General features: G+C 52.1%; 1 protein-coding gene across 1 annotated transcript in view; it reads left to right on the top strand.

Moving 5' to 3' along the window:
- WDFY4 (WDFY family member 4) overlaps positions 1–2,699 on the top strand; it is a 275,410-nt gene extending 272,711 nt beyond the window's left edge. The window contains exons 61-62 of the mRNA XM_067025200.1: positions 1,142–1,253; positions 2,225–2,699. Of these exons, the coding sequence (XP_066881301.1) occupies positions 1,142–1,253; positions 2,225–2,291 (179 nt within the window). The 3' untranslated portion in view covers positions 2,292–2,699. The remainder of the gene's footprint in view (positions 1–1,141; positions 1,254–2,224) is intronic.
- The last annotated feature ends 11,721 nt before the right edge of the window (positions 2,700–14,420 follow it).

Raw genomic sequence — 14,420 nt, 5'->3', positions numbered from 1 at the left:
ACAGTTCAAGGGAGGATTTGGATGAAATGACACAAGGGCACAGACATATTCATAAAAATCAGGCTGGGCCACCGCTTAGAGTTAGCAAATCCATGTGCAGATTTACAAGCCTAAGCCACTGGAGGGCTTGTTGTTCTCATAATATTGCTTATAACTGTTTTGTTGGAAGGGGACCAGTACTGGGCCTGACACACATATATTTGCACGTCTCTTGGTGTGTCTATTACTGCATTCCTCAAATACCTTAAGGGGCAAGAAAGGAGTTCTTTGAGGGTATTGAGGATATTAAGGTTACTGCATTTGTGTGCAGATGTAATCTGATTTCTGCCTGGAATTCATTTATTTGTCATTTGCAATAAGGACCAACCCAGCTGAGTCCAATTTATTTTAGGAATCGCTCCGTAGATTTGGGCTCAATCTAGTACATAAAAAATGCTTGGGAAAAGCTTGGTTTTGGGATTTTTGCACAAAATGCACAGAGCTGCCTGCCACCCTGGGACAGCTGAGAAAGCTGCACCACTCCTGCCCTGACTCCAACCAAGTGACTTTGCACAGACAGACCCAGCTGACGTCTCTCCACCTCACCCTCCAAGAAGGAATTACTGTCTGTCCCCAAATACAGTCATTAAAATGACTGAAGTAACAATCATTGAGTTATATTTTTTGAAAAAACGTTCTCTGCATTTAATTATTGGTTGTGGCGTGAGAGGATTTAGGTAAGTTGATAATGCCAACTTTATGTAATTTATTTTTACTAGGCAATTATGGGCTGCATTACATTCCTGGCAGCAAGGTATTGTGGGGCATCTTATTAAGCATAAAGCCAGTAAACACTGATGAACAATTTTGCTGAACTAGGCATGCAATTTAGAAAGCAATAATACACAAATCCAATTTGGTACACAATGGATACCGCAGCACGTCAGCACATGTAACTATCACAGCCTGCAAATTAAATTGGGACGGCCCTTTTTGCAACAGCACAGACCAAGATTAAATATATTTTCCCCCTCAATTTAACAAGTTGCTGACCACAAATATAAATATATGTGTATGTGTTTGTGGCCCTGCGTGTAGAAGTACACATGCACATGTGTGAAAACGCTTGGGTTTTCTAACTCCCCTCGCACACTCCTCACAGGTCACAGGTGGGAGAAGAATCTTGCCCTCTGCAGAGAGCTGGATGTCAGCGTTGCTTTGACAGGGAAGCCCAGCAAGACCAGCTCTGCGGTGACAGCTCTGGCTGTGTCCAGGTAACGACGGGCTGGCTGCTCCCAGCCTCCAGCAGAGGGCGCTGTGCCACCCCTAGGAAAGCCCGGGCTGTTCTGCTCAGGCCTCCCCGGCCCCGGGAGGTGGCCTCACTACAGGGACCCAGGGACCCAGAGGGGCCCAGCATGTACAGCATACGGGCAAGGCGGCCGTGTAGGGCCCTAGGAAATGGTTTTTGACACACACATTTTTGCCCTTTCTCTCACTCTCTTGAATATCTATGAATTCATAAAGAAATCCAGGAGGTCAAAGGGTATTGTTTTGTGATTTTATCCTAAAGAGGGACTTTTTTCCTGAGGTCCACTGCTGATTGTTAACATTTGGTATAATGATTATCCTGCATTACAGAAATTGCCTTTCCAGGGCTCTAAGCCAATGTGGAATGGACAGGTGTCAGATACTATACCCAGGGGCGGTGCTTACTGTCATTAGCCCATTGTACTCACTAGGAGTGTAGTCTGGGTGGGGGGGGGGTGGCGCAGACCTTCTGGAGCCACTGTCCTTCCTCCCTGCCTGCCCTGGAGGGGGCCCTTTGGGGTCCGTGGTGGAGGGAATGCCGGGCTGAGGCGGGGAGGCTCCGGCTGGAGCCTGTGGGTAGGAGCGGAGGCCCTGAGCCCTAGTTCTTTGCTGGAGAACCTGTCTTTCCTTCTGCCTGCCAGCCTGGCTGCGTATCAGCTCAACGAAAAAGTTCAGGGCCTCGCCCTGCTCGCTGGAGCCCTGCTCTCTGGGAGCGTCCCCTCAGTGCTTTGGGAGCCACAAGCCTCCTAGTTCAAAGCTGTCCCTGGTTCAAAAGATGCTCCAGTGGGTCAGCTCCCCCCGCTTCAGGTGGAGGCCAGGTACAGGCTCCCGGGGTCCTGGACTGAAGCCCCGCGTTGTAATGCCATGCGCGCAGGCTGGGATAAGCAGGATGCACAGGCTTGCTGTAACACGCTTGTCTGTTCTTTCTCTTCCCAAGAAACCAGACCAAACTCCTGGTCGGCGATGAGAAGGGGAGAATATTCTGCTGGTCCACAGAGGGTTAGGAGGCGAGAGCTGGTGGAGGCGCCGGCATGGCAGCCGTGTGCCCTGAGGGGCAGCAACACCAAGCAGAAGGCGCAGACTCAGTGCCAGGGGCGCCAAGGAAACCCCCAGCCTCCCTTCCGAAAGGTCCCCAAGGATGTGGCCTCTGGCCGCTAGAGCTACACACCCTGAACTTTGGCCTTGGATTGCACAGGGATGCACTTCTACAAAACAGATACACGCGCCCATCGGGGCTCGTGAGCAGTGCACCGGAAAGCGTGGCTCGAGGGTGCCGACCGGTGCACGAAATCACACGTGACTCACCTTTCAAAGGGCTTATTACTGCACTGAAAAAACACTGGGTGGGCCACTTACTGGAAACTAATGGGAAAGACTGTATTGTTGTTATTTTATTAAAACAACTATTTTCCAAACACAAGAGGGCTCTTGAGTTTAAAATTTCCACCCCTTCTCAATGAGGTATTTGTAGCTCCACACTTAGAAAGGCAGAAAGGCCTCAGGGACACACAGCCCACTTTCAGAGTGTTTCTCAGCCCCTCCATCTCCCTCGGTGGCATCTGGCTCCTCCCGTGGTCTTGCTTGCTGTGAGGGGGACCTTAGAGAGCGTGGGAGCAGGGGCCCACACTCGAGGCCCAGCGGCCGTGGCTGGGCTCAGGCCACGGACGCAGTGGCTGCCTAATGCAGGCGTAGGCCATTCAGCTGGGAAGACACACCCTGCCTGGAGTGCCTGCTCCCACTCTGCACCCCGCAAGCAGGTGGTGGGTCCCAGCTGGGCTCGGTCTCGGCAGGTTTTTCCAGGGATCTGTCCGTACAAGGTCAAGGGCCCCAGTCCACATGCTGGTTTTGAGTTGCAGCTCATCTTGGGAGAATCTGGACTGCCATGTGACTTTTGTTCTCCATCTGAAAATACACAGCAGGTGGCTAGTTAACCCCTCTGAGGAATTCCAGTACCTTAAGGTTCAAGCATTGGATACTGAAGGCATCACCCTCATTCTCACGTCTTCTCCTCACCCCCAGCCTTCTGGAAGCCTTGAAAGGAAATTCACCTGCCTCTTCAATGAAATCCAGCTAAGGTGGGTGTACAGAGATTTGGGGTGGCAACACTCCTTAGCTTTAACTCCCTCCCTGAGATTTTCCTTCTAGAGAATATCAATCTTTCCCATATTTCTCCAAGCCCTGCAGAGGCCCTGTTGGGTGGCCCATCCCAATTTAGCTCAGGCCCGGGGATGGCAAATAAATGCACTCAGTGTCTTATGGCTCTGGTCTCCAGGGGGGCAGTGAGTCAACGTAAAGATAAATAATAATAAAGTAGAGGCGGTATGAACTATGTCAAAAATCATGAGTGAGCGACAGATAGTTAGGAAATAGTAACGTATCTGTCAACTTCGAGGTCTTTGCAAAGGGAAAGATGGAGGAGGAGACTTGTCTCAGGTCCTGAGCACTCCGCCCTGGGTTAGAAGGGCAGGTGTCTGACCCTGGGGCCAAGGATCATGTCACCTCCTGCATTGTCTGCATGTGCTGTTAGCAGACAGCCCATTTACAATCGCCTAGTCAGTCTGGGGCTGCACCAGAGGACCATAAATTGAAGAGCAGAGCGCACCCCTCCCCAGGAAGGCCAACAAGCCGGGTCATAAATATCAGGAGCCTGCTGTCATGTTTCAAAACGCAACTCACAGCATTCACCCAGAGCTGAAAGGTCTGCTGGCCTAAAGGCTCCCTTGGGCTCATTCGTTCAACATTTCCTGAGCACCGCCTTTTGGTTCCCCAAATCACAGGAAAAATAGGGGGGTGGATAGAGATGGGTCTTGTTGCTGGGGTCTTGGAGCTAAGATGTTCGTGCAAACAAATGTGACCTGAAGTGGAAGGGAGACCTCTCGTGCCCTAGGGAATGTCATTCTGGCTGTAGTCATTAGCTAGGGCTGCCGTCACAAAGTACCACAGGCCAGGGGATGGGGTGGGGAGGTGGGGGGGGTGGGAGGGGCCATTTACACAACAGAAGTTTTCTCACAGTTCCGGAGGCCAGAAGTCTGAGAGGAACCTGTCTGCAGAGCTGGTTTATTCCGAGTCCTCCCTCCTTGGCTCCCTGTGTCTTCACGTGGTTTTCCCTTTGTACCTGTTTATGTCCAAATTTCCTCTTCTTCAAAGAACGTAAGTCATATTGGATTACGGCTTATCTATATGACCTCATTTTACCTCGATTACCTCTTTAAAGATGTTATCTCCACATATGGTTAATTCTGAGGTCCTGGGGATGAGGACTTGGATTTGGCGGAAGACACAGTTCAGCCCATGACACTGGCTGGAGGAGGTGGCCCTGGAGCAAGACTTGGAAGGGCAGGTGGGTCTTGGCCTTGTGGAGGTGGAGAGCAGCATTTTATAGGGACAGGGGACAGCGCGGGCGAAGGGACAGGGTGCATCGGGCTGGCAGCAGAAAGAACGAGCAGGCGAACATAGAAGGCAAGGTGGAGGCTGGAGGGAGGGGCGGCCGCCGCTCCGGGGCTGTGAGGCCACAGGCAGGGGCTGGGGCAGAGCGAGCAGGAGTGAGGAGGCAGAGACGGACCCCCCCCCCAGCCCCCCGAGAGCTGCATCCCGGTGTGCCCAGCTCACGGGGTCGTTCCACAAGCGCTGCTTCCGTCCGCGCACGTGCGGATGAGTGACTGAGCCGTGGTGGCGGGCGTTTCAGAGTTGGTGGTTCTGGGAGTGAAAAAAACAGCTCTGAGTGACGGCAGGTCCAGGCAGCGGCCCCTTCATGGGCGGGGTGAAGCAACAGGGAGCGAGGACCCGGGATGTGGCTGGGGACGGTGCCAGCATCCTGGGGTGAAAAGGTCGATGCCCTCCACAGAGCTGGCAGCCGTGGAGCATCCGTGGGAGCAGGAGAGCCTGCGGGCAGAACGCGCCCCGAGGAGGCGGCAGAGAAGGAGCCGGGGAGGCAGGGTCACCGTCAGGGCGCTGTGTCAGGGAAGGTTCAGGGGACTACCTGGTGGCAGCTCTTTCCTAGTGGCACTGAACTGAGAGCCTACCTTCCACCAAGACCAGCTCCCTGTTACCTAGAGGAGGGAAGCTCGGCACACAGATCCAGAGGGGAGCAGGGACGCCCCGACCCTCGCTGCAGACCTGGGCCCCGGTGGGCTCCAGCGGGGTCAGAAGCAGAGTCTGCTGGGGTAACCAACAGAGTGGCCCCGGGATGGGGGCAGGGAGAGAACCCCAGGCACAGCTGGGGTCCAGGGTCCGCAGGTCCTCGGCAACCTGGGTGACAGGAGACTCCTGCTGGCCTCAGTATTCCAGAAGTCAGCCAGCCTGGGGTCCCTGACGATTGTCAGTGAGGGAGGGAAGTCCAGGACAGAGGCCCGAAGAGTGCGGAAGGAGAGCGGGCTGGGCACCAGGGCCCCCAACAGAGGGGCAGGCCGGGCAGAGGCCAGGCACACCGGTCAACTGGGCTGAAGTGCGAGGGCCACGCAGATGCAGGCCTGCCAGCAAATCCAGCAGGGACAAGGGTCCCCCAGAGCAGGAGCTGTGCCAAGCTGTGCAGCCACCGCTGCGTATCCAGAGACCAGAATCTGAGGACGGGCAGGCACGGTGAAGGTCACAGATAAGAGCTGCGCCCGGGCGTCAGGCAGCCTGAGCCCCGTTCCCAGTGTTCCCACTTCCTGCCAACTTCAGCCTCAGTTTCTGTATCTGGAAAATCAGATTCCAGTGTCTACACGATGGCTTGTCGTGAGATTGAAATCCTACCTGTTTATTTGATGGAGGGATGAAGCAAACGACAGACCGCCAGTCCCCGACATGATGTAATCTTTCAACACATCACTTGTTCATTCACTTACCAGTATCTTTTCTTGCTGAGCCGGGTCTTGTGCCAGGGCGCTGGGGACAGAGAGCCATTCTGCTCTTCCCCGGGGAGCCCCCTGCCCAGGCTGGGCAGAGGACAGAGAAAACACAACAGGAAGCACGCTCGCTCTCACTCCCAGAGGTTTATCAGGCTGAAGCCAGGTGCGCACACAGGAATGGCATTTCTACAGGAACATCCTGGAAGGCAAGTCCGACTCTCAGGCTCTGGGGCTCAGTTAGAGCAGAAGCCACAGTCTTCGTGTGAAAAAAATCATCGCTTGGATGATGCTGATGTGGGCTGCAGGGTCCCCACTTGGAGGAGATATTCTGGAGTAGACAGAGACAGGACAGGGTGAGGATGGAGGCATTTGCCCTCTGCCACCCACCCACCAAGAACAGGTGGCTTGTGAAGGGCCTCTGGAGTCAGGGACTCCCGTATTCTACTCACATTCACCAGCTCAGCCTGAGACAGCAGCCGTGCCCAGCTCTCACCCAGCTGAGCCTTCTTACTAACTTCTTAATAACTGTGACAACTTCCTAATAACTCCCATGACAACTTCTTAATAACTGTGAGACCAGCCCCCAGCCCACCTCCACAAGCAACGCTGTAGCCACTGCTCCCGCCCTGGGAAAGTCTCAACTCTGTCACCGTTCCCAATAAAAGCTGCTCTCCGAGCCATTCATCGTGACAACACTCCACCTCCTCTGAGAGGCAGGGAAGAGGACCCAGTGCAACCAACATCCGTCTAATTGCAGAGAGGAAAGCAGGGCTTTCCAGTGGGGCTGTGAAAGCACCAGATCAGGATGTGCACCCGAGTCCACCCTCGGGGAGAAGGTTCTACATACTGTGGCCCCTAGGAAGGCTTAGGACGTGCCCACCTCACCATCTCGACAGGCCTGGGCTCACCTGGACGTACTTGCAAGAAAGAAGTATTCATTGTTTATTGGAAGTTCACATGTAACTGGGCGTCTTGTATTTGTATTTGTTAAGTCTGGTCACCCTGCTCCCTGGACCCCTTAGAGGCCGGGAAGGATGGTGCCCTGCCCACGGGCCCAACACAACCTGCAGGTACTCGGTGTGTGATGGGTGAATCCCTTCTACTGAGCAGACTGAAATTCAACAGTGGAAGCAGGTGGAGGGCTCACATGGGGCTCACTCTTCATGCCACCAACCAAGTTTCCAGGGCCTCTGGGTCCCTCTGGCACTCACTTCTGGGCGATAGAGCCTCCTGCCCCATGCTGGCCCTCTGCTCTCATTCCTTTGTGCCCTGGCCTCCAAGGAGAGCAGCCCAGGGCTCTGGAAGCCACTTGTGACAGCAACTGCCTCCCCCAAGCCCAGCCAGCAGCCAGAAGCCAAGTCCTGAGAACCCAGTCCTGGGACCTACAGAGGACTTGGAGATTGGATTTGACCACATTAACATGCAGCCAAGAAGGGCACATTTGGGCAGGAAAAGACTCTTCATATGAAAATCCTGATGAAATTTGCTTAGCATAAAATCAAATCTCTTAAACCAAAATCAGTTTTGCTTCAGTACGTTCTTGGGTACACATCTAACACATATATATGGACTCTAAGGAAAAAAAAATGTCATGAAGAGATTAGTGGTAGGATGGGAATAAAACACAGACCTACTAGAGCATGGACTTGAGGATATGGGGAGGGGGAAGGGTAAGCTGTGACGAAGTGAGAGAGTGGCAGGGACATATATACACTATCAAATGTAAATTAAATAGCTAGTGGGAAGCTGCAGCATAGCACAGGGAGTTCACCTCTGTGCTTTGTGACCACCTAGAGGGGTAGGATAGGGAGGGTGGGAGGGAGGGTGATGCAAGAGGGAAGAGATATGGGAACATATGTATATGTATAACTGATTCACTTTGTTGTAAAGGAAAAACTAACACACTATTGTAAAACAGTTATACTCCAATAAAGATGTTTAAAAAAAAAAAAAAAAGAGTGGGTAGTGTGATGGGAGCAGGGGCTGCCGACTGGCCATTTGCATGGGACCCCTCTTGGGACAGGGCCGGGGCAGGGGGCAGGAGGCCTGGTCAACAGCTAAACATAGCTGGACACTCCCAAGATTGGCGGGCTCAGTGCAGCTGCCATCAGCCGGGGACACTGAGCCCTGGTCAAGATGTGGCTTTGGAGTAAGACAGACTGGGGTCCATAGCCCAGGTCTGCCCAAGCCCAGCTGAGGAACTCGAGGAACCTTGCCCAACTCTCTGAGCCTCAGTTTCCAAATGTGTAACATGTCCACAACACCCAATCCTGGCGGAGGGTTCAAATGCATAAGGGACAGCGATAATTAATACAACATTGTAAATCAACCATACTTCAATAAAAAAAGAGTTATGATAAAATGCTTAATGTACAATGAATGCATTCCCTGAGACAATTTCCTGGCATAGCTGGTAAGGGGCAAAGCCGGCCTCAGAGCCTGCTTGTCAACCAGCCTAGAGCCATGGGTTGCCCTCTCCATGAACCTTCCAACCTGGAGCTGGCCTGCTCTCCTGGCCTTCCACCCGCTCACTCATTCACTATATACTGAATACTTGTCTTGAACCCATTACTGTGTGTCTGGTGCTATCAAGGCACACTGAGATGGAGCAGTGACTCCTAAAAACCCCAGCCTGCGAGGAGCTTGCCTTCCACTTTGGGACACAAACAATCGTCATGTAAGAAAAACACCAGCTAAATAAGGTACCTCTCTAAGAAGAAAAAAAAACAACCACCACCAAGTGAGGAAGGGGCCAGGGAGTATGGGAAGAGAAACATGAGCCAGGGTGACCAAGACAGCCTCCCCAGTAAGATGACACCTGAGAGCTGCAGCAGCAAGGGAGTGAGCATTGGATGTCGGTGGGAGACGGTGGGGGGAGGATATTCCAGCACACGGATGAGCAGGGTCACATCCCTGAAAAAGAAGCGTGCTGCTCTGAGAAACAGCAGGGAGGTGACTGTGATTTGAGGCAGAGTGTTGGAGAGTGTCAGGGACAGGGTCAGAGTGGAGATGAAGGGAGGGTCATAGGAGCCTGTCACCCTGGGGCCAGGGGCTTTCAGGCTGCCTCTGCTCTGGAGAGTGGAGGGCAGCCTCTAAATAAATGGCCACAGAAGGTACCAGTCTGGCCAGCTGTGGCCAGGTGATGCTGGCCTCACACCACCCACATCCTGGGAAGGTACCTCCTGTCTTTGCCCTACGAGACAGAGTCCCCGCCCCCCCACTCCCAGTGGCCCACTTCTGGCCTTTCCTTCCGGTCCCAGTGACCCCGGCATCTCACATTCCCAGCAGCTGTGCCTTGGAGTCTAAGCACAGGGCTGTGCGCATTAACCAACTAGGAGGCCCACGTCAAGCCTCCTCCCCACACTTGGCTGAGGCCAGGCCCCTGGCAGGGACCAGTCCCGTCTGCCCCAGAACACGCATCCTCGGCCGGGGAGAAATTCCAACTGCCAGACTCCAGGCCGAGCCCAGGGCCGCGCACGGGGATCGCTGTGAAAAATAACAGAGATGGTGAGCTTGGCCATTTCCTGTACAACACATAATTAGGTTAGATAAGAAACTAGCTGTGTCTAAGTGCTATAAATGTCTATATTAAGCTATTTTGAAAGTGCTGAGCACTTTGACATTTGAGAGTTCAGAGTAATTGAGGTATTGAAATAAAATTGCTTCTGTTATTTAAAAGGTCATTATCGTCTTCAGCTAGATATATGAGGACTATTTTCCACTCTAGTGAGCCGTTCTCCCTGGCACAATTAGTATCGCTTGAGCAGAGGCCGCTGGGGGACTCCCATCCGCAGCCCCCGCCAGAGGCCCAAGGTAGCTGTTAAGACACATGGAGCACGAGGAAAGCAGAGGAAAGCAAAGGAAAGCCTCTGTCACCCAGAATCACCACCGGCCCAGGGAGCGCCGTCACCGTCGACTCAGCACCTACTCTGTACTGGTCTCTGCGTGGATGCTTTCTGTGCAATTTTGTCTCATCCTCACAAAAGGGCCTCAAGGATGCCCTTAGTGTCAGAACATTGCAGGTGAAGACTTGAGGCCATCTGAAGGGAAGGGATAGAATGGTGGACCGGGCAGGAGGCTAGCACTGTCCCCCCATTCACTGAGCACTTAGCATGCTCTTGGGAGGCTGCTAGCCCTTTCCTGTCCTGGCTTCTTTAAGCCTTGTAACCATCTCAGGAGGAACCATCTCCATTTCACAGATGAGAAAACTGAGACTTGGAGAGGTTAAGAAACGAAACAGCAAGAAAGTGACTGGAAAATGCTTCAAGACTCAAGAATTTTAAGAATGTTGGACTTCCTCGGTGGTCCAGTGGTTAGAACTCCACGCTTCCACTGCAGGAGACACAGGTTTGATCCCCAGTCGGGGAAGCTCTGCATGCTGTGTGGTGCGGCCAGAAAGAAAAAAATAATAATGTCACCCAGTGCCTAACCCTTCTACACTCCAGCCCCCAAATGGCTCAGACGTGTCCTGACCCTCCTTCTGTCATGTCCTGCCCCTCCCCCAGCCTGTTGGGCCGCGTGCCTTTAAGGTTCCTCTCAAAGAACAGAAATAAGAGTGGCCCCAGCTGAACTAGTTACATGGATGGATTCAGACCAACAGTTCCTGGGATGGACTCTGCTGAAGGAGGGTGCTGGCCTATGGGGAGCATGCCACAGTCCTGAGACCCTCACCAGGCCCCTGAGTCTGTCCATCCTCATCCGTCACATGATGTTCCTGAGAGGATCCAAATTAGGTACAGACATCAAACCATGCTCAGCAAACATGACTATTAGAATGTTCCACTATAAAAAACAAAGATGGGAGCTTTTCTCCAATTCTCACTCAAGACACTTCACACCCCCCCCTCCCACAACTGTCAAGGTAAATAAATAGAATGTTCTTAACTACAAATTAGATATCTAAGTTAGTACTAAATTATATCCTTGCTTATCATTGATTGAATATATCACAATTTCTAAATGTCTCTCAAAGAAATCCTTGACTTCCAAAGGCATCTTCCTCTCAATAGCAGGGAACTCACTGCTCTGGGGAATGGATAAATGGCAATAAGTCAGCACTTACAGGGCCCTCCCTCTGTGTGAAGCCCTGTCGCGAGCAATGGTGATCAGCCTCTTAAAAAAATGCATCCTTTGAAAGCATGGTCTCAAACAGATACTTGTATACTCAAATTCATAGCAGCATCATTCACAGTAGCCCAAAGGTGGAGATAACCCAAGTGTCCATCGATGGATGAATGGAAAAACAAACTGATCTATACATACTACGGACTATTACTCAGCTTAAAAAGGAAGGAAATTCTGACATATGCCAAGATATGGATGAACCTTGAGGACATTGTGATGAGTGAAGTAAGCCAGTCACAATATCCTGGACTCTCCAAATCGCCAGCATCACTACTCTTGCACTTTGAGGCCATTATTAAGTACAATAAGGGTTACTTGAACACAAGCACAGCAATACTGATATTGCAACAGTTGATCTGATAACCGAGACGGCTACTAAGTGATTTACAGGCAGGATACTCTGGACAAAAGGATGATTCACATCCTGGGTGGCACAGAGGAGGATGATGTGATATTTTATCACACTACTCAGAACAGCCTGCAATTTCAAACTTATGAATTGTTTATTTCTGGAATTTTCCATTCAGTATTTCCAGACCGCTGTTGACCACGGGTAACTGAAACTGCAGAAAGTAAAACTGCAGATAAGAGGGGGGATGACTGTAATCCATTTTACGTTTGCCTTACTTGGGTTCATTAAAAATTCTGTTTTTCTCTGTTGCAAGATTTTTATGAGCTGCAGAGTCCTACTGAATTACTCAGAGGAAAACCAAGCCAGGCTGGACATTACAAGCGGCAGGGCAGGCGGTGACGTGGCGTCACTGGGGTATGAGAGGCAACTTAACAGGGACAAGGAACAGGAGAAGGACGAGTGGGCAGGGAGTATAGGGAAGCAGCAGGAGATACCCCTTCTTCTGCTAAGTAGCAGGGAAGGGCTAGAGTGGTTGGAAATTAGACCAACCCCTGGGCTTTCCTTAGAGAGGGTGCTAAAAAAAAATATGTGTTGAATTTGGGGGAGAAACACAATACACTGGGAACACCCTTTGTAAAAATGTAAGCATCTTGGGCTTCCCTGGTGGCGCAGTGGTTGAGAATCCGCCTGCCGATGCAGGAGACACGGGTTCGTGCCCTGGTCCGGGAAGATCCCACATGCCGCGGAGCAACTAAGCCCGTGAGCCATGGCCGCTGAGCCTGTGCGTCCGGAGCCTGTGCTCCGCAACGGGAGAGGCCACAACAGTGAGAGGCCCGCATACCGCAAAAAAAAAAAAAAAAAAAAAAAAAAAATGTAAGCATCTTAACAAACTTAAGCTACTCTCACAACCTTGCTCCAGAGCTGGGATTTCTTCTGGGGAAATAAAATATCGCTGGAGCCTCTACCCATTAGCCCGAAACTGTCTCATACGGAGGCCAGGTGTCTTCCTAGGAAGTTGAGCACTTTTCCCCCAGGCCCAAGACCTCAGCTGTGGTCTTCTGATGGCGGTAGTTTCAGAGGCTGCTGGAGGGTCCTGAGACTGCCTCCTGGTCCATCCTGGTCCAGTGCTTCTCTGGGAAAATACACCAGCTCCTGCTGGTCCCACAGAAGATGCACCTCTGCAGGTCCCCAAGATGGTAGACACCCCAGGATTCCCGTCAAGCGTCCTCCCTCCCCCCGCTGGGCCGGACCACAGCCAGAGGGTGCTGGCAGCCACTGTGGCCTTGTCAACCCCCCAGACAAGTGTGTTATATCAGGCTGTTCTTTGACGGAAATTAGCAGAGGGGGCTGCCAACAGGATAAATATAGCAGTGCCTTTTTGCTGAGTTGTAGAAGCTCTGGGTGATGTGGTCTGAGGCATAGCATCTGGATGCCTTTAGGGAGGAACAAAATTTATAGGAAAAAAAAATCCATTCCACATGGGTTGTTTTTTAGTTTTCAAAGAGCCTCCCCAGTCCTTGGCTGTTGATACCCTTTCTAAGTACTGAGGAGCAGGTGGGTACCAGGCTCTGTGACAGGCTGCAGGGACAGTGGGGTGACAAGGCACACAGGGGCCTGCCCTTAGTGGCATTATTTCATTGCCCTGCTCACCAAGGCACAGCAGTCTGAGGAAGTACAACCAGCAGCCGGAGACTGATCTCAGGGCTCAGGGAAGGCTCCGGAGAGCTTTCTCTGCACGAGGCCTGGCGTTCACATGGGTCAAATAAATACTAGCAGATGTTTTTATCCCCAGCTAAGCTGAGAACAAGCTGATGGGAGAGCCAGCCCGGGGGACTAGACCCTCCCAGCTCAGCATGAGCGCAAGCTCTCAGTCCTCGGCCTGCAGGGTGGCTCCTCCCTGGGGGGCCAGCTGCCTCTCCGTACCCTCCACATGCCTATCTCTCCCCTGCTGTCATCTGAGATGACTGTGAGCCCATCCCTGCTCTCTCTCCCAGAGAACTTATTCCACACGGGAAGATAGCTCTTTAAATCCTGTTGGCCCTGGCTCTTCTTCACTGCAGGTCGGAGGGCTCAGATGGCTTCTCAAAGACACACAGCAATTAAAAGGCAGGCCCGGGATTTGGACCAGATCTTTTGCGTCTAAATCCTATACTCACGCTACTGAGTGAGAAAAGCCAGGATTCCGGCAAAAGAAGAAAAACTGTGTGGGAAGAGAAAGAACTCCAGACACGGAACTCATCTGGAGACTCTGATCCTGACTCTGGCGCCCAAGTCAGAGAGATGGCTTGGATGTATTTGCTTGGTTCATAGCCTGCTTATGGCACACGACGCAAATGATGACTTTACTTGTAAATGGAATGAAGGGGCTGGGAGATACGAAAAGAGGGAGATGATGATAAGATAGAGAGATAGAGAGAGATTTGGGCCAAGGTTGGATGGGGAAGGGCATGTGTGGGCATGTAGAGGAGAGGCAGAGAAGCTGACAGAGACGGAGAGGGGAGGGGAGGTCCCTGTGCGGGAGAGACGGAGGCCAAAGGTCCTCAAGTTCTCAGCGACGGCCACCAGGTGGCACTGTCCACCCCCGAGTAGCAGGGCTAGGGTCCAGGGTTGGCCTCAAGAGGGACGGAGGTGGGAGAAGAAGCCTGGGAGCGACCACGGAAGGGGCAAGGAAACTGTCACCACCACAGCTGCGTCTGTTAACTCAGGAAGTCCCTAACCCAGAATGAATCCCTCACAACATCCCTTCTTGACAGTCATATGCTGTCAAATGTCAAACTGGCCATAAACAGTAGAGTTTGTAAATTAGCAAAGGTCTCTTTATTCACATA

This window comes from Kogia breviceps, chromosome 2 (genome assembly GCF_026419965.1).
Source record: "Kogia breviceps isolate mKogBre1 chromosome 2, mKogBre1 haplotype 1, whole genome shotgun sequence".
Lineage (NCBI taxonomy): Eukaryota > Metazoa > Chordata > Mammalia > Artiodactyla > Physeteridae > Kogia > Kogia breviceps.
Note: the sequence above shows the minus strand (reverse complement) of the source record. Positions and strands in the feature narration are given on the sequence as shown.